At 40.5% G+C, this 17,548-nt stretch overlaps 2 protein-coding genes across 5 annotated transcripts in view; both read left to right on the top strand.

The window, feature by feature from the left end:
* Positions 1 to 1,046: 1,046 nt before the first annotated feature.
* tra2a (transformer 2 alpha homolog) lies at positions 1,047 to 10,397 on the top strand. 3 transcript variants are annotated; one of them, XM_061982502.2, is made up of 9 exons: positions 1,047 to 1,236; positions 3,026 to 3,159; positions 3,231 to 3,387; positions 5,204 to 5,254; positions 7,690 to 7,878; positions 9,385 to 9,500; positions 9,574 to 9,750; positions 9,828 to 9,898; positions 9,970 to 10,397. In XM_061982502.2, exons 1-9 carry the CDS (start codon positions 1,201 to 1,203, stop codon positions 9,978 to 9,980), a joined length of 942 nt encoding a protein of 313 aa, XP_061838486.1. In that variant the 5' UTR covers positions 1,047 to 1,200; the 3' UTR covers positions 9,981 to 10,397. The 3 variants fall into 3 exon arrangements, with proteins under 3 accessions (XP_061838486.1, XP_061838485.1, XP_061838487.1); XM_061982501.2 differs by having other exon boundaries at positions 1,049 to 1,236; positions 9,574 to 9,756; XM_061982503.2 differs by lacking the exon at positions 5,204 to 5,254 and having other exon boundaries at positions 1,049 to 1,236; positions 9,574 to 9,756.
* Positions 10,398 to 15,763: 5,366 nt separating this feature from the next.
* Positions 15,764 to 17,548, top strand: part of igf2bp3 (insulin-like growth factor 2 mRNA binding protein 3) — a 33,706-nt gene continuing 31,921 nt past the window's right edge. The window contains exons 1-3 of one of the 2 annotated variants that reach the window (XM_061982499.2): positions 15,764 to 15,899; positions 16,778 to 16,991; positions 17,260 to 17,320. In XM_061982499.2, coding sequence (XP_061838483.1) covers positions 16,817 to 16,991; positions 17,260 to 17,320 — 236 coding nt within the window. In that variant the 5' untranslated portion in view covers positions 15,764 to 15,899; positions 16,778 to 16,816. Of the gene's footprint in view, positions 15,915 to 16,777; positions 16,992 to 17,259; positions 17,321 to 17,548 lie in introns of both variants that reach the window. The other variant, XM_061982500.2, reaches the window with a different exon arrangement.

Raw genomic sequence — 17,548 nt, forward strand, 5'->3', positions numbered from 1 at the left:
GTGCTGGAGCCTATCTCAGCTGCACACGGGCGGAAGGTGGGGTACACCCTGGACAAGTCGCCACCTCATCGCAGGGCCAACACAGATAGACAGTCAACATTCACACTCACATTCACATACTAGGCCAAACATGCACCTATCCCCAGGTGCATGTTTTTGGAGGTGGGAGTACCCGAAGGGAACCCACGCAGTCACGCGGAGAACATGCAAACTCCACACAGAAAGATCCGATCCCGGGATTGAACTCAGGACCTTCGTATTGTGAGGCACATGCACTAACCCCTGTGACACCGTGCTGCCTACTACCATACATTAAAATCAAAAATCTCTTTGATATGTATATTTTATTTTTGTATTAATTAATATAAATGTCTGCTTTTGGGTTGCATTTGGCTTCGTATTTATAGTTTTTGCAGGTTTTCTGTTACATTTTCCACAATGCATTTACTTTTTCTACTGCCATACATTAAAATACAACATCGCTTTTATATATTTATATATTGTTTTAACCTTTGTATTAGCTATTAATATAAATGTCTGCTTTTCCGTTGCATTTTGCTTTTTTTGTTGTTAAATGTTATATTTACAATGGGCCACATCAGTCTCATTTACAAGCTAAAGGAAAGTGTCCGTTAAGAGTGATCCAGCTGCACAGGAAGCAATTTCACAATAAATCATAATGAGCCATTGCACATTCGTTCAAATCAAAAGTGTGAATGATGAAACAATGCAGCTTAAAACGAGTACAAAATAACATGCATATATGTCAATTGGGTGCAAGTGGAAAGACTCAACTGCCTGGTGTTTTGTTTTTTTTACACAGTGATTTTATTTTGAAGGCGTTACTTTACGGGCTTACATGACGTGTTGCCGAGCTTACTGAAATATCGGATATATGTTTTATGATACATTTTAAAAAATACAGGAAAGAAAATCATAATTCGTTTTTTCCTCTTTGGACGCCCATACTTGAACATCGACGTTTTTCTGATGAAGTCTTCGAAGATGTTTTGTTTTAAACGGGGGCGTGACATTAGGAAATGACGTGTGCTAGTGTCGTACCTGAACGCACCACACAGACGCGCGCCATTTTCTCGCCAGGAGTCGCTCCAAAAATAGCGATAACATTTGTTGTTTAAACATCAAACTCGCCTTATTTACCCCGCACTCCTCGGTAATATCAACTTAGCCGGCCCGAAAATGAGTGACGTCGACGACGGCAACCACGATAGACGGGTAAGTATTGACATTTAATGATGTACAATATCACTATTTCGTCTGTCCTCGTTTGGCTGCCGACAACAAATACTAGTGACGTGCAATTCGCACTTCGAGCTAACTCCACTGAAATAAACTGCATAACGCCGACATTTTGTGAGTGGTATGCTGAAATTAGATTTAAGTAAAACGTGTATGAGTAGCCAGAATAAGCTATAGATAGACGGTTTTTTGCTATGTTCCTTCTAGCTAGCTAAACTATGAACGCACCATTAGCGCTGTAGCTACCTCCTTGGCGTTAGCTTAAAGTAGCTTTCATATTTTTTCCTCAGCCTGTGTTAAAATGCCTATAAAAAATATGGGTCTTGGCCACTTTTTCCTTAATTGCTTTTACGCAGCGAACCACATGTCTGTGACATAGTTCATATTTGCCTCTTTGTTATATTCACGTATGTGACAATCAAATGTAACTGCCATGCATTCACGTGCTTTTTGTTTGCCATATTCAGACTTCTATCAAATCCTATCTTAATTTTATTGAATGTTCTTCTTTCATTAAGGTAATTGCTCGTGAAGGATTTGAAGAATTTTATCCAAGAATGATGGGAGAGAAAATTCCAAGATAAAAGAAGGCTATTGAGAACATGTACAGAGCAAAAGTTGGAGAGGGAGGAAAAAGTGATGGAAGATTGAAGGCAAATAGAACACTAACTAAATTTGGCTGAAGAGAAAACACACGGCGAAAACTGAAAAACAGAAGAACAAAGAAGAATAGAAAAAGCGGAGAGAAAGGAGTAGCGTGTAAAGAACATGGAAGAATGTGTGTGTCCCTAGGTTAAGTAATGCTTTGTGTCACTATTGTTTTTCCTTATTCGTGCTCCCATTCTGTTAATTAACAGTTGCATGTTGTATTTTCCCTCTGATGGCTCAGGTAGACATACATTGGTCACATAGAATTCTGATTTGAATGGTTGATTACCTATTTACATAAGTTTTCTCACAGTTGTCTCCACAGTACACATCACCCATAACATTATGTACACTTGCACAGTTTTGTCATTTTCGTAATGGCGTTTCATTTTGAATTCCAGATTTTTTCACAGTACTGCAAGCTACGGTAGCGAGTCGAATTTGAATGGTTGGCCACGGCAAATGTGCATGTTATTGTTATAAACTTTAGGAACAAAGAGTAAACAACAAAGCTAAAGAAATTTGTTTAAAATTACAGCTGCAGTTCTTTTTATGTTTTATGTCACGAGCGAGACAAAGCTGCTTGTTGAGAAGAGCTGCGTTCTCACGTTACAGTCTCAAAGTTGCAGGAACAGTTTATAGCAAATCACTTGGTTAAATCTGTCTCGAGGGCTCTGAATACTGGCTGAGTTGGCAACATGGGTCCCTCCTGCTACATGGGACCAGATGTGTATGAAAAGCACAGTTATGACGCCATCACTCGTACAGACAGTGTTGTAACGACAAGCATAATAATGGCCGAGGGCAAACAGTTTGTGCCATATTGCACTTGCTGCTTTGTTCCTTTAAATCTAATTGTGGCGGTCCGCATTTATCGTCAGTGGGCCGCCACAAATAAATGAATGAGAAACACTGGATAATAACTACCTTTTTGACATGGCCTTTCCACTGGATGTCTTTAAACTGTGCGTGTGTACCTAATGCTGTGGTTGGTGAGTGTGTGTTGTACCTGACAATGAACTTTTTACTCAGTCTTCTTCCATGCCGCCACACACACACAAACACACACACACATTCGTACGTGATAAAGTGTTGGAACTTTCTGCTGTGGCAATAGGGGTCTCTCTCCCCACCTAAATTGGATCGTGGAAGTCCAGCACGGGCCAAGTCGAGGAGCAGGTCAAGATCTCCGAGCACATCCCGAGGCCCCAGGCGCTCTGTGTCCAGATCTCGCTCTCGGTCCAAATCCAGGTCGGTTGTTCTCCATCATCAGGGTGCGAAACAGCATCTATAATGGCTTTGCTCATCTCTGGTTTTTTTAGGTCTGGTTCTCGGCGGGACTCAAGCCGCCGCTCGCGCTCCCGGTCTCATTCCCGCAGACGCAGGTCCCATTCGCGCTCCTACAGCCCCCACTCCCGCCGCAGGAAGAGCCAGAGCTCCTCCCCGGCGTCGAGCCGTCGCCGTCCCACAGCCAACAGGGTGAGCACAAGTGAATGAAAATGACATTGCACTGCAGATTGTTGGCAAGCAGGGATGCAACCATCAACTGTGATTAAAACGTCACAAAGACTCGGCTACACCGCGTTTCAGTCCTCGCTCGCTATGAACGCACATTACGCTGCTGCGGTATTTTCGTCACAACCTGAACGGAACCGAAACAAGAGTTACGCCAGCGCTGCACGTGCTTATACGCAACAATCCAGAGAGACGCTAGCATGCTACATTACATTAAAAAGGGCAGCAAGACAAAGCAGCAAACTGTTCCCATCTTTAAAAAGTGGGAACATTTGGGCTACTTAAAAAATTAGCAAGCTATCGCCATGAAGATGATAGCTTATCCATTTTCAAAAGTGTGTGATACGCCAAAGTAAAGGTACGACAAAACTGAATTAAATCATGTATAGTTGATTAGTGTTGAGTCAGTTCAGTGTAAACAAACAGCAACAGGTACTCCATTTAACGTTCTTCCTGTCTGATGAATAAACTATAAGCATTGTAAGTTATAACATAAAACAACATTCTAGAATAACGGGGTATCTAATTACAGGTGTTAAGGCATAAAATGGACATAGGTATGAATAGACAATCGATAACACTTGAGTTTATCTCCCACATGAGTAACATTTAAAATAAAGGTCATCTTTATCCTATATTAATAATAAAATTATTAATGTATATATTCTTGGAAACACTTATTGTTTATGTGTATTATTTTCTACTGCTATTATTGGATTACTGTTATTTCTGACAGTAATAACACGTCTGGGTCTCTAAGGCACAGGTGCAAAACTTAAGGCCCAAGCGCCACATTTGGCACACCACATTTTTTAATGTGGCCCATAAATGCCTCAAAACAATAATTTCTTCCAAAATGTATTCATTGTTTCCATTTTGACAGAAATGTATGTGGGAGGTGGGAAACTTTAGGCACCCCCTGATTTGATTTAGAATCGATTCTTGATTCAACCCGATTCTCGCAATGTATATTTTGCTATAATTATAAAACCTTTTCAAAACAGGTTTCATGTTACAAAACTTCCTTGTGGTTGCTGATGTCTTGGGACAAGCGGTAGAAAATGGAAGGGTGGATATTAATAATACATCATACATTTTTTTGATTGAATTTTGAAAATTACGAAGCAATTAAATTTAAAAAAATAACTATTCGGATGTGATTTGTTTTGGTATTTTAAGCACCCTTATTATTTTCTAACATTATACAATTTGTTAGTGAAAATATATACCCTTACATCTGTTCGTCACCTTAACTTTCAAAGTTATCCATCAATTTGTGTACAAAAATCATATGCAAAGGCAAATGTGTAGTAATATAATGAGGCGATTACACGTTTGTATTCATACATTGACTGTTACAAGTGCCCCCTTGAAGGCATGCATAATTGCAATGTGGCCCTCATCGAAAATGAGTTTAACACTCCTGCTCTAATTTGATAAATTTTTGTTGTGAAATTAATCCATTTATGATAATGGTAAAACGGTGATTATTACTCCGACTATATTGGTCTATGAAGGTTGCATCCCTATTGGCAAGTCCCAAGAAGTTGGTTAGTGGTATGTGCTCATCTTGTAAAGCAAGGCTGCCATCTGTATATTGATAGTAGCACTCAAATGTCATCCTTTAAAATCTCTCTGGCGCCATCTTGTGGTTCAGCTGCCATTATTTACCAGTTGAGAGCAATGACGCAGGCCAGGGTTTGTGATATTGTGGTTAACCACTCTGACATGACGATTCAAATTTTTCATTAACCCCCTCCCCCTTTCATTATATCAACAGAGCCATGACACAAAAGAAGCAAACAGTCATGGCGATGGTGCTGATGTTAGGGTATGTGGACCTTCTGGCATATTCTGGGCACGCCTCATGTAATGACTGTATATTTGGAGAAACATGTGATTCCCTGAGGGGATGTATATTTATTTCCATACAGTATTCTATTACTCCGACACGCAACATCACTGCTCATTCAAAGATGTACCGGTACTTAACATTCTTTTTTCTCCCCAAGAACTTGCTCACATTTTTGTAGTCGAGAGCCAACCTTTCTTTTCCAGTGGCAGTCTGTTCTGCTGGCATTACTACCACTGTACACATTTCATTACATATAAACACAGGTGCATCTCAATCCTTTTCATGTCTAAAAGTTATTCCAATTAAGAGCTGATTAATATTCAAACTGAGATATTAACTGTAAGCATTAAGAAATACATTCTTGAAATATTTAACTGTAAATCTATTGGACGAGTTTCACATTTTTTAACGTAACTACTGAAATGTTCAAAGGTTTTCCAGTGAGAATATTGTGTAAAAATGTATTCATGTCAACAACTTCAAATGTAAAACTAGTATGTCATATAAACTCATTACACATAAAGTGAGATGTATTTCTTATCATTTTGATGGTCATGGCTTAGTTTTTGATTAGCCACGTTTTGAGAGTTTCATTCGAGGGTTTCATCAGCTGTAAGCCATCTTCATCGAAATATCAAAACAGGCTTGAAAGATCGTGAGTTGCTTGTTATGAGCCTGTGTCACATATTTGTAAATCTGATTGCTGAAACAAACTAACTTTTGCCGCCACCGATACTCATGTTTTTTGAGTTTCACCTGTTTACAGTGGTACCTCAGTTGTTGTCCGTATGGTTGCATTTTGCCCTGGTTTTTGTACGACATTGGGGATATCATACGGCCAAACATGTCCAGTGCAGAGGAGACTGGTCCTCAGGAGGATATGGCAATATATTTTAGTACGATTCAGTCCACATAAGACTATTACAGGATTGGAGAGTGCATCTGCACTGCATCCACCATTATAGAAGCACTTTCCAGCACAGTGGTACTTCACATTTCTTTTTGCAGGATTAGGTTTGCCACTAAAATTTTCGCCATAAGTTTCCCCCGTTTTTCTACACTTTGTATATTATCGATTGAGTAACAAACTAGTTCATTTGCACCATGTAGCCAAAGATAGCAACGGCACATTGATAAAGAAGGTGTGAAACAATATTGAATCAAAGGGGACCTATGGGGATTTTAATCTACACTTTGAACACTTCCTTGTTTAGATTATATTTATTGGATAAAGATATGAAGCCACACCCCACCCTCTTTAAAAGTATCATAATTTAACTTCTGAGAATGTACACTTTTTGAATGTATATCTTGCGGCGGAAGATAAACTTCATTAGGATTATATAGATTCAACTGGTCACAACAATAGGTACACCTGCACACTCTCCGATCGATTAAAGGCTCAAAGCTGCAAAATGTGGAATTTGAAGCCAAGCTATGTCGACATAAATGGCGTGCTTACCCAAATAAACCGGAATAAATGTCTCATGTCAGCCTGACCAAACAGACAACTGCGTGTTATTACAACTACAGTACATACGCTGTCTGGCAAAACATGAAATAATACTTTACAGATACTGTAATATGATTGTTCATGTTTTGGTGTCCTATTGCAGTGTTGTGCATTGTGCTGACGTAGAAGCTAATTTACCTCTTTCAGTAGTTTGCTTCTTCTAAATGAAGTGATTTTGAGGTAGAACTGATTGCTGACATTATCTGCATTGCTAGCCGCCAAGAACGAGACGATTTTTTTGTCAGAATGCAAAAAAAACATTTGTCTTGTCTCTCAAAATGATTTTGAGCAATAGGTGCAGCTCCCGTTTAAGACTATGCATTGAAAAAAGCTTGATCCTGGCTAGTTTCCTCACAGCCTAAAGCTCCCCTCTGGCTGATTATTTGTCATGTATATGAATTTGGCTTTGTTTTCTGTATGTAAAACTACAACAATGTTTTTGAAAATGTATTTGTGTTCACATCTGCACAGATTAACTTAATCCACTTTGTGGAGAAAATGGCTTCAGTTTTCAAACGAGTTGGTCTTCGTCTGACCTTTGGAATAGAAACTGAGGTACCACTGTACAGTGTTAGTCAATATGCACAATATTCAATACTGCTAAGTGCCTGAGTATCTCATCAGCACTTTGTCATAAGTATACTAAATCATATGCAACTTAAATGGATTTTACCTAAACATGAATGGCACATTCCATGATTGCCTTATCACTGTGAATTTTTCTTGTGATGAAGAAAAGGTTTTGTAAGATGGGCCATCTCATCAAAGCAGCACCTTATGTTTTTTGTACTGAGTCAGGACACAACTTGATGATGTTGATACTTTTGCTTGTTGTATGCACTGGAAGAAAAGAGACCATATGTCATCAGCCAAAAAACTGTACTGTTGACCTTTCCAGGAGAACCCTGACCCCAGCACATGTTTGGGGGTGTTCGGCCTGAGCTTGTACACCACAGAGCGAGACCTGAGGGATGTGTTTTCACGATACGGCCCTCTGGCCGGGGTCAACGTGGTGTTCGACCAGCGCTCGGGTCGCTCCAGGGGCTTCGCCTTTGTTAACTTTGAGAAAATTGAGGATTCCAAAGAGGTGCGTTTGCTCTTTCTCCATATTGTCAAGAGACGGTTGTTACTTTGGCCGACAGTCTGGGTTTTGATGATTTCCTGTCATGATGAATATGTGGACACATTTCTCGCAAATTTTTGAGTGTAAACATTTGAGTTCGGGGTGTATAAAAAGAGTGAAGAAATGATGTTTAGACAAGGCAAGTTTATTTTACAGCACAATTCAAAGCACTTTAGAGATTAAAAATGACAAGATGATAAATGTATCTAATGACCTGAAGCCATACTTGCCAACCTTGAGACCTCCGTATTCGGGAGATTGGGGATGGGCGGGGTTAAGGGGGGAGGGGTATATTTATAGCTAGAATTCACTGAAATTAAAGTATTTCTTATATAGTACAGTACACAGTAATGAAAACACAGTTGTTCTACTAACTGTACTGTACTTGCTGCTTACTTAAAAAAATAATAATAACACTTACCTTTCACTATTTGAGTAGCCTTTGTTCTGCCATTTGAGTACTGGCGAGCGATCTCTGAATCCGGGAACATATCCTTCACGGATTTGTTGAAAACATCCGCAAATGACAACGGGATGTTGCTTGCAGCTATCAGCATGGCCATCTTACACCCTCGGGTCTCCATTTAGCAAGGTGGCCCATAATACTCCGTTGCCCCCGCCTTGTGCTTCTCTGACTGTTCATGGGTGACTATATCCATTCGCCCACCGTGTTATGGGTTATAGATAAACCTATGGATAACGAAGACATACCGGTATATAATAGTCTCCTTTTCAGGTGAGAGGACGCTAAAGGCAGTGCCTTTAAGGCACGTCCCCAATATTGTTTGTCCGGCTGGAAATTTCGGACATTACTACTTGCTGTAGTTTTGAAGCAATGCATGATGGAAATCCGGATGTTGTGTGTCAGTGTATTAACGTGCCGGCTGGTATAAAGACACGCTGAGAAATAGCTCTGTGCCTGCCTACTTTATGGGTTATAGATAAACCTATGGATAACGGAGACATATATAATAGTCTCCCTTTCAGGTGAGAGACGCTAAAGGCAGTGCTTTTAAGGCACGCCCCCAATATAGTCATCCGGCGAGAAATAGGGAGAAATTCAGGAGAATGCTTGCCCCAGGAGATTTTCGGGAGAGGCACTGAAATTATGGAGTCTCCCGGAAAATTCGGGAGGGTTGGCAAGTATGCCTAAAACACAGATATATATATGATATGTTGATTTGCATTGTATTGGTTTTGGTGAATAAAAATTCTTGACAGTGGCCCCAACATCTTTCAAATGTTGTGGGTCACTTTGGACACCCTTGTGCCAACATAACTCATATAATGCAGATTTTCACTTTTTCCTCTGTTTTCGTTGGAAGATATATTTAATTTTATCCAAGTACTTTCGCCTTTTTTTTGCTGCCTGCAGCTGTATGATGTGACTACTCAAATGCACCACTAGGTGTCAGTCTTGTCACACTCGTGGCCCTACTCTGGGTGTTGATGGTTGTCCTCTGGTCTCAGGCGATGGAGCAAGTCAATGGCATGGAGTTGGACGGGCGGAACATCCGTGTGGATTTTTCCCTGACCAAGCGGCCTCACACGCCCACACCTGGCATCTACATGGGCAGACCCACTCAGTCAGTCACTTTGAACACCTTCTCACCTACCAGTCAAGACTTCACATCCTTGTTCTTCTTCTTACTTGCACAGCAACGGTGGTGGCCGCAGGGGAAGAGACTCCAATTGCGACCGATACGACAGATCCGACCGATACAATGATCGATACAACGATCGATATAACGACCGTTACAACGACCGATACGACAGATCTGAGAGATACAACGACCGATACGATCGAAACGACAGATACGATGAATATGACTACCGGTACAGGTAATTCATACTTTTTGAGACAATGTGTTGCTGTGCTATTGGCCATTAAAACCACGTATGTCTCCATGCAGTCGCAGGCACTCCCCGTCTCCGGAGTACGGTAGATACAGGTCTCGCTCACGGTCTCGCTCCTACAGCCCACGTAAGTGTCACCCAAACACTGTTTATAGCGAAGCTGTTAGGATTGGTATGAAGTGTGTTTTCTTTTTGCAGGACGCTACTGAGATCCTCCACCTGTTTTTCAACCAGCATGTCTTTATTCCCTTTGAATTGTTGTTTACATACAGTAGAACAAAGAACCTCTTTCTGTAGTTTTAGTCTGGAGATGGTCATTGGCTTGGAGAAGTAAAGCTTCGCTCTTCTTAAATACTTTTATGATCACACTTCTTTTTTTCTATAGTTTCTGTGCATGGACATTCAAAGCTGGCCCTTGTACGCATTAGAATCAAGTTTTAGTCCTGCGGGTGTGGGAGTTAAGGATGTGTGGGTGAGGTGGGAAAACAAGATAACAAAGCCCACGCCAGGATGTTGTTCACACAACTTGAGGTTAATGTCACGCTAATAAGTGTCTCTCAAATTTACCACCGCTTTCATTCAACATTCACCAATAAAACAAGGTGGAAAAAAAGACCTGGAATACATTTTTATTGGGCGTCTCACTTTATTGACTGTCATACATCAGAAAAGTACACAAAGGTTTTATTTGAACATGTTAGATATGGAGAAGAACATTACGCAATAATAAACAATGGATTAGATCTATAAAGTGCTTTTCTATCAAGATACTCAAAATTCAATTTGTGTCACGCTAAATGCAAAGTTGAACAACACAAACCTAAAAATGTAACAAGGTAGCAAATGACTTCCAAGCCTTGGCTGTTACCTGAACACATTCAAATGAGGTTAGTAATCACGGCTGATGAGTTTTGACAAGTCTCAAAGTTCAAGGGTCACAAGTGTGAGACTGAAGTGCAAGACAACATTGTCTGTTATAAGCATGACATTTGCAACTTGCTGGGTACCTGACCAAAAAGGTTACATTAGTAGATAATTACCATTTTTGTGACATTAAACCACATTTGAGCTTCCTATCCGGGGCTCGACTGAACGTACAGGAAGGTTGCAAAAAGGGCTGCGGTGTGCAAGCAGAGGGAACATTATGTTCCATACGTCCAAAATGGACAATAGCCTTGTTACAGCTAATACGTGCTTTCACTTGCAGCTGTAACATAGCAACAATTATGTAACTATACAGTTCAACTTCATAGTGGCATGTGTTTACTGACTCATATGTCAGAAATCTTGGGTATATTCCAGTGCAAAATTCCCCTTTTTAATGTATGACTCACACTATAAGAATATTATTTTCCTGAGTTAAAAATACTTTATTTTAACTTACTTTCATTTAAAAGTGTTCAGTACAGATGAAATTAAGATTATCACACATTTTCCTAGCCAACACATCCAACTTCAGGGCCTGTGCATATCACGGAGCATCCATTAAATATATTTAAATCCAGAATATACAGTTTCAAAACCCTATAAATTGAATCAGCAAACACAAGAATTTACCCCAATGAAGATGCAAGATAATACTTGATATTTACAGTTAAACTGTCTAATGAACACAATTCCCATGGCACATTCATTAAACGGTGCATTGTTGCTGCACTAAACATAAAAGTGTGAAAAGATGCAGCAGCCCACCTTTCTCTCCTCCTTGGGGCTCACTAAGGTTACAAAGAAAGTTATTGCTTTAAAAAATAGTCATTTTAATAACAGATCACAGTGTGAAGAATCTTCTAAAGCTGTTGAAAAGTGTAAACAGAAGCAGCAGGGAAGGTCAAATTACTTAAATACCTTTTTTTCTACAAATATTCAACTGGAATTTTCACTGAATGACAAATGTTTTGCACTTTGTGAATAACTTTCATGATTAAACGAACAGCCCAATTAAAAAATAATAAGAAGTATACCATGACATTTTTGTGCTAATTTAACAACTTGACCCTAAAGTAAATTAAAACCAGAACAATACGTATCAGCCAAAATGAAGCAAAAAGAAAAACAAGTAATTTTTGTTAACGTATGCAAGCTATTAAAAAACATTGAAATATATAAAAAGTTGAGATTGAGCTCCTTTTTTAACAAGGCTTGTGTTTTGGAGGAGGAGGGCGAGAACACACACACACACACACCGCCATTTTACTAACATGGACGCTATGGAGTAGCACACCCAAAAAATGGAGGATTAAAACCAAAACCCAGTTAGTTTGTTGCATTTGGCTCTTGAATGAACTTGCGTTGGTGTAATTTCTTGACATGAAATCGACTTTAAACGGCATTAGCGAGGACGAGAAGGCGCCTAACTCAAGACTCAACATGGCGTCCGTTCACTCTCACCACTTCTGTTGACATCTACTAAAAAAAACATATATATTCAGCAACAACAATTACCATTTCGAAAAGATAGGTCATCTCACCGGATTTGTGGACGGGGCGAGAGAAAAAAAACAATAGCCAAAAGCGACGACTTTACACGAGTGAGGCCAACAATCTACCCTTAAAGCCCCCAAAGTGTGCCCTTTTTTTGCAGTTATTGCAACGTCAATGGCGAGCGTAAGCCTATGGAATGAGTGCATGGAAGGGGGGGTTCTGCCACTGAGGAGGCGGGGAGACGTTCTGTACATTCCTCAGCGATACATTCACTCTTCCTGCACATGGAGCCTTTACACACACACACACACACAGCAAGGCTGCAGCCATGCATGACTTCATTCAAGTGGACGTGCACAACATGGCCGCGGCTGCCTATAGTCAACCTATATGCGCCCCGTCCCCTCCTCATAAGTCCTCACAATTTCTGCAAACACAACCGCGTCGACTTACAGCGCCAACATTGTAATGTCAATGAGATTTTATTGATACATGTATTGATTTCAACACCTGGCCCCCAAAAAAGTTTTTAGAACGCGTTCTCGGGAGGACCCACACCCGAAAGTGCACAATTTAAATGTATAAGCGCCTAGCAATAAAAAGCGCGTTCTTTGTTTTAATGAACATATAGCTCCATATGTAAACACGGGCTAGAGATGTGGGGAAGACAAACAAGTCTAGAAAGTTCCTCCCCGACTCGTATTTCGTTCCATTTGTGTAGTTTGAGCCAAAGTCCAACGGGCTCAACGTGGACTTAAACGCATCATTGGCGGGCTGCTTCATATAGAATAGTCGCTCGGCGGCAGCCAATCAACGAGCGCGCTGAGGCCGAGCCACAGGCGGCGGTGGGAGCGGCCGTGCTGGCCTCCGATTGGCCGGGAGCAGCGGCCAATCAGAGGGCAGCAAGTGGTGTGCGGGAGGGAGCCCACTGAAAGGCAACATGGCCCCGCTTTGATCCACTCACTCAAGGGCCCCAACACTGCTTTTTTTTTTTTTTTTTAACTTTTTAAAACTTTTTAACGTGAGCAAAAACTCAATGGAATCATACTGTAGAAGAGTATAAATTATGTCATTTACACTACTCATACACCACCTTAAATGCATTGTCCCATTGGTTTGTGTTTCAACATTTGAAAAATGATCACTTTTGCTTGTCACGTGGATAGTTATAATTGTAAAACAGACAATAAAATACACATATTTTCATTCATTTCTTTTTTTCATTTATTTATTTATTTCAGGCAATGACATAAACAAGTACAAAGCTGACAACACATAATAATATAAATTAATAGAGTGCAAATGGTAATGTATGGTATGTAATGCATGATTGTCCAATTTTGCCTGAAAGGGAGTGGGAAGAAGATAATTTATTTAATCCCACCCCCAGTTCTCCATTCAGTGATTATTCACATGAGTTTCACTCTTACTTTGTTCAAGGATTATAATACAGATGTTGTATCATAGTGGCATTACCACATGTAACAATAATTATTACACTGCAACAATAATTTGTATCAACAATGTAGGAATAATGAATATACCAGAATGGTAATAGACAACATAGCAATAATGGTAAGGAAACATTGAGCACATGTTAACACTTTGAGACAGAGTATAGCAGCAGGTCAATTTAAAGACCCTCATCTCTATATTTGAACCAGACCCCATGTTTGTATAATAGTTTAAATCGATTAATAGTTTGGCATTGTTTGTGTTGTAAGTCCAGTTTGTTCCATAGTTTTATTTTCAATAATAACACTGTGAATTAATGAATTGTGTGTTGTTAAGGTGTGTGATGAGGGGGCGACTTGTCCAGGGTGTACCCCGCCTTCCGCCCGAATGCAGCTGAGATAGGCTCCAGCACTCCCCGCGACCCCAAAAGGGACAAGCGGTAGAAAATGGATGGATGGATGGATGGATGTTGTTAAGGTCATATATATTTTTCTAATAATGTTTATTGACCGGAAATTGAATTAAAACCTCACAACAAGTGACACTATGTCATATCCCAGCATCATTGTATTACAATGCCAACTCTTTATTTGCATTAACACTGTTAGAAAGGTATTATTCTAATTACATGGTTGTATAGTTTACAGTGGTGTCACCCTGCTTTGCATCCTCCTGAGAGGTGTACCTAATATTTTGGTCCCCTTATCATATATTACAGAACTGTATATACCCCATATTGCACAGCACTGTACAATGGAGGTTTTAGATTTATGGCACTTTGCACAGATCAGGGTTGTCCAAAAAAAAAAAAAATACCATTTAAAAAAAGGGAGGAAATAGAGCAAAAAGTCAATATTTACATACATATAATATATAAAGGCTATTCGGTTTTTAGCCGTATTTTTTGCCAAATTAAAAAATATATATAAACTGATCAAAGTATGTTTAGATATTTCAGTTACCACTGTAATTACCGGACTACAATACTCTTCATTCAATGACTGTAAATAATGTAAAAACAAGAGTATAAAGAAGTCACACTGTTCCATTACCTTTGTTCATACTACTGTCACTACTCAACTGCCAAAGAACTGTAGACACCTTAATATTTGTTGCTTCCTATACTGTATATACTGTTATATTATTTGATATTGCACTGGTACTGTATTTGACTACTGTACTTCTACTTGTACTGATACTTCTACCATAACTACTGTGACTTATTGTGCAACTTATTGTCTTGTAATTAATGTACATCAGAGCTATTCAAATTTTTGTATTTTTTTTTGTATTTAGTGTATTAGATTCTGCAACTAGTGTTTGGATCCCACTGAGAGCATGGGAAAAAACTGTGGTGTACTCTGCATGTGACGAATAAAACCTTAAACCTTACTGTAGTGGGGAAAATGTTCGGCAGCTATAAATGGTTGATTAATGGAATTATCCACAGCCAAAATATTAGGCACAACTACACACTCCAAAATAAACATGCTCAGTTTTGATTGACGCATTTTCATGTCATGTTTATTTGCAGCGTCCGTCCTGGTAAATAAATCTACATGCTGCAATTCCACACCACTGTCATCTACGTCAGTGGTTCCCAACCTTTTTGTAGCTGCCGACCGGTCAAAGCTTGAAAATTTGTCCCACGGACCAGGGGAGGGGGTGGGGGTATGGTATTTTATTTTATTTTATTTTATTTTTTGTCATAAAGAAATACAATCATGTGTGCTTACGGACTGTATCCCTGCAGACTGTATTGATCTAAATTGATATATAATGTATATATTGTGTTTTTTATGTTGATTTAATAAAAAATAAAATATAAAATGTTTTTTTTTACATTTCTTGTGCGGCCCGGTACCAATCGGTCCATGGACCGGTACCGGGCCGCGGCCCGGTGGTTGGGGACCACTGATCTACGTCACAGAAAAATCCCTGATATTATAAAAGCAATTGTGTGTCGTTTTATTATGCTCGTTGTGTGCTTGGCAACAATCAACAGGCCCGTGTTTACACTCGTGCCGTGACCTTTGACAACACACCAGACAAGAGATGTCCATTAAAAAAGAACACTTTCTATACGTTACGACGCCATGTTTTAATAGCCCCTCCCCCTTCTTCCTGCCACGCCAATATGGCAGCCGGGACCTCGCGGATGGATGGTTGGTTGTTTGTTCGAACATTAGGCCGACGTGTTCACCGCTAAAGTGGCCCAACGAGGAAAGCGTGACCCCCACCAGAAAAACACGGTACATATAACTCAGGTGAAGGTGCACTCGGGGGTAGCTTTGAGTAACTTGGGGAGGGCAAAATGGACGCCCTCATTTTTGAATACGTGTCGCCCCCACGTTGGCCCAAAGTCAGTGTACCTTTTTGAAATGATATACTTTCAACACGGCTCGTTATATATGTCTATTAACAGGGGGCTGCGTGGAGTCATTTCATTTATGAATGGCCCCACCTCCATTCTGTGTCCACTTAGCAGCAACATGAGCGTGTCCGTGCCCGCGCGCGTGCATGTTTTACTATGGCCGCCTCGACCAATCAGGAGGCAGAGCCGCCATTCTCGTAAAGATACTCCATTTTTTTTCTCTCTCCCCTCAACGCATCCACTCCCCTTCGCCGCCGCCGCCGCCGCCTTCGCCGCCGCTGTCCCCACCCCAGATTCCCGAGCAATTCTCCCTCAATCCCACAACACTTAATTGAGCAATTGGGATTCCTCACGTGTGGGCTGATTTGTAGTTTGAACACGTGGCTCATTCAAAAAAAAAGGGAAAAAAAAGGCGTATTTCCCCCTTCCTCCTCTTCCTCCTCCTCTTCTTCGTCTTGTTGCTTGTGTCGACCCAGCAGAGGCGGGCGCCTGCCGTTAGCGTGTGTGTCACATTCTCCGTCTCTTCGCCCCAAAAAGGCTTTCGGAGGAAGACTCAAAAGTAGTTTCTCCTCCTTTTTCCCTCCACTCGTCGTGGTTTTGGAAGATTAATAATTAAGCGTTTATTTATTGCGCGGCGAAAGGGGGACGACGAGGGAGCGCAACCAGGCTGCCAATTTAAATCTATCTTCCTTTATATTTTTTTTAAATTGTTGCTTCTTTTTTTATTTTTTTTAATTTTTACTCCAAACACTGCAGACCCCCAGTGGGAAACGTTGAGGTGGTCTGTGCGTGAATATGAATAAGCTATACATCGGCAACGTGAGCGCAGAGGCCAGCGAGGAGGACTTCGAAACTATCTTTGACAAATGGAAGATCCCCCACTCCGGTCCTTTTCTAGTCAAGACCGGCTATGCCTTCGTGGACTGTCCCGATGAGAAGACCGCGATGAAGGCAATCGATACTCTTTCAGGTGAGACCTTCTCTTGTAATATTTGTTTTAATGCGTTGTGCCTGCACGGGGTTAAAGGTCATCGGCTTCTCTGTGAACCATCTCATGTGCTTTTTGTGTGGCCATTTTGCCCATGCTGACACACCAGGTGGTTTAATTGTGTTGCACAAATGTAGGCCAACTACGAAGCACACAGTGGCCCCCTTTTTTTCTCAAGAACATATTTTTTTTTTACAGCACACAAATGTTTTCCTTCTTTAAAATATCCAAATCACTCCTTATTTTATAGGTAAAGTTGAACTCCATGGAAAACTTCTGGAAGTCGAACATTCTGTGCCAAAACGCCAGAGGTGAGCGTTTTCATTTTAATTGAGCAAAAGTTTGTTGATATTGTTTTTTTAAGGTGTCCCCTAAATGTTGTGGGGGGTCAATGAAAAGGGGGCGTATGGTTGTAGCTACTCCCCCCCCCCCCCCCCCTCTCCCCATGACTGTGGGGTGCTCCTAAAAAAATTGCCTTCAGGCTCAACCGTCAATACCTTGTTTTTGTGTGTTTCCCCATGCACCGATCCAATTTAAAA

Source organism: Nerophis lumbriciformis, linkage group LG21, assembly GCF_033978685.3.
Source record: "Nerophis lumbriciformis linkage group LG21, RoL_Nlum_v2.1, whole genome shotgun sequence".
NCBI classification, from domain to species: Eukaryota; Metazoa; Chordata; class Actinopteri; order Syngnathiformes; family Syngnathidae; genus Nerophis; species Nerophis lumbriciformis.

Bases quoted from the DNA above. Each gene is read 5' to 3' on its own strand.
- tra2a (XM_061982501.2), top strand. From the start codon at position 1,201: ATGAGTGACGTCGACGACGGCAACCACGATAGACGG. The intron at 1,237-3,025 runs GTAAGTATTGAC...CTGTGGCAATAG, and splicing joins ACGGCAACCACGATAGACGG to GGGTCTCTCTCCCCACCTAA. The intron at 7,879-9,384 runs GTGCGTTTGCTC...CTCTGGTCTCAG, and splicing joins AAATTGAGGATTCCAAAGAG to GCGATGGAGCAAGTCAATGG.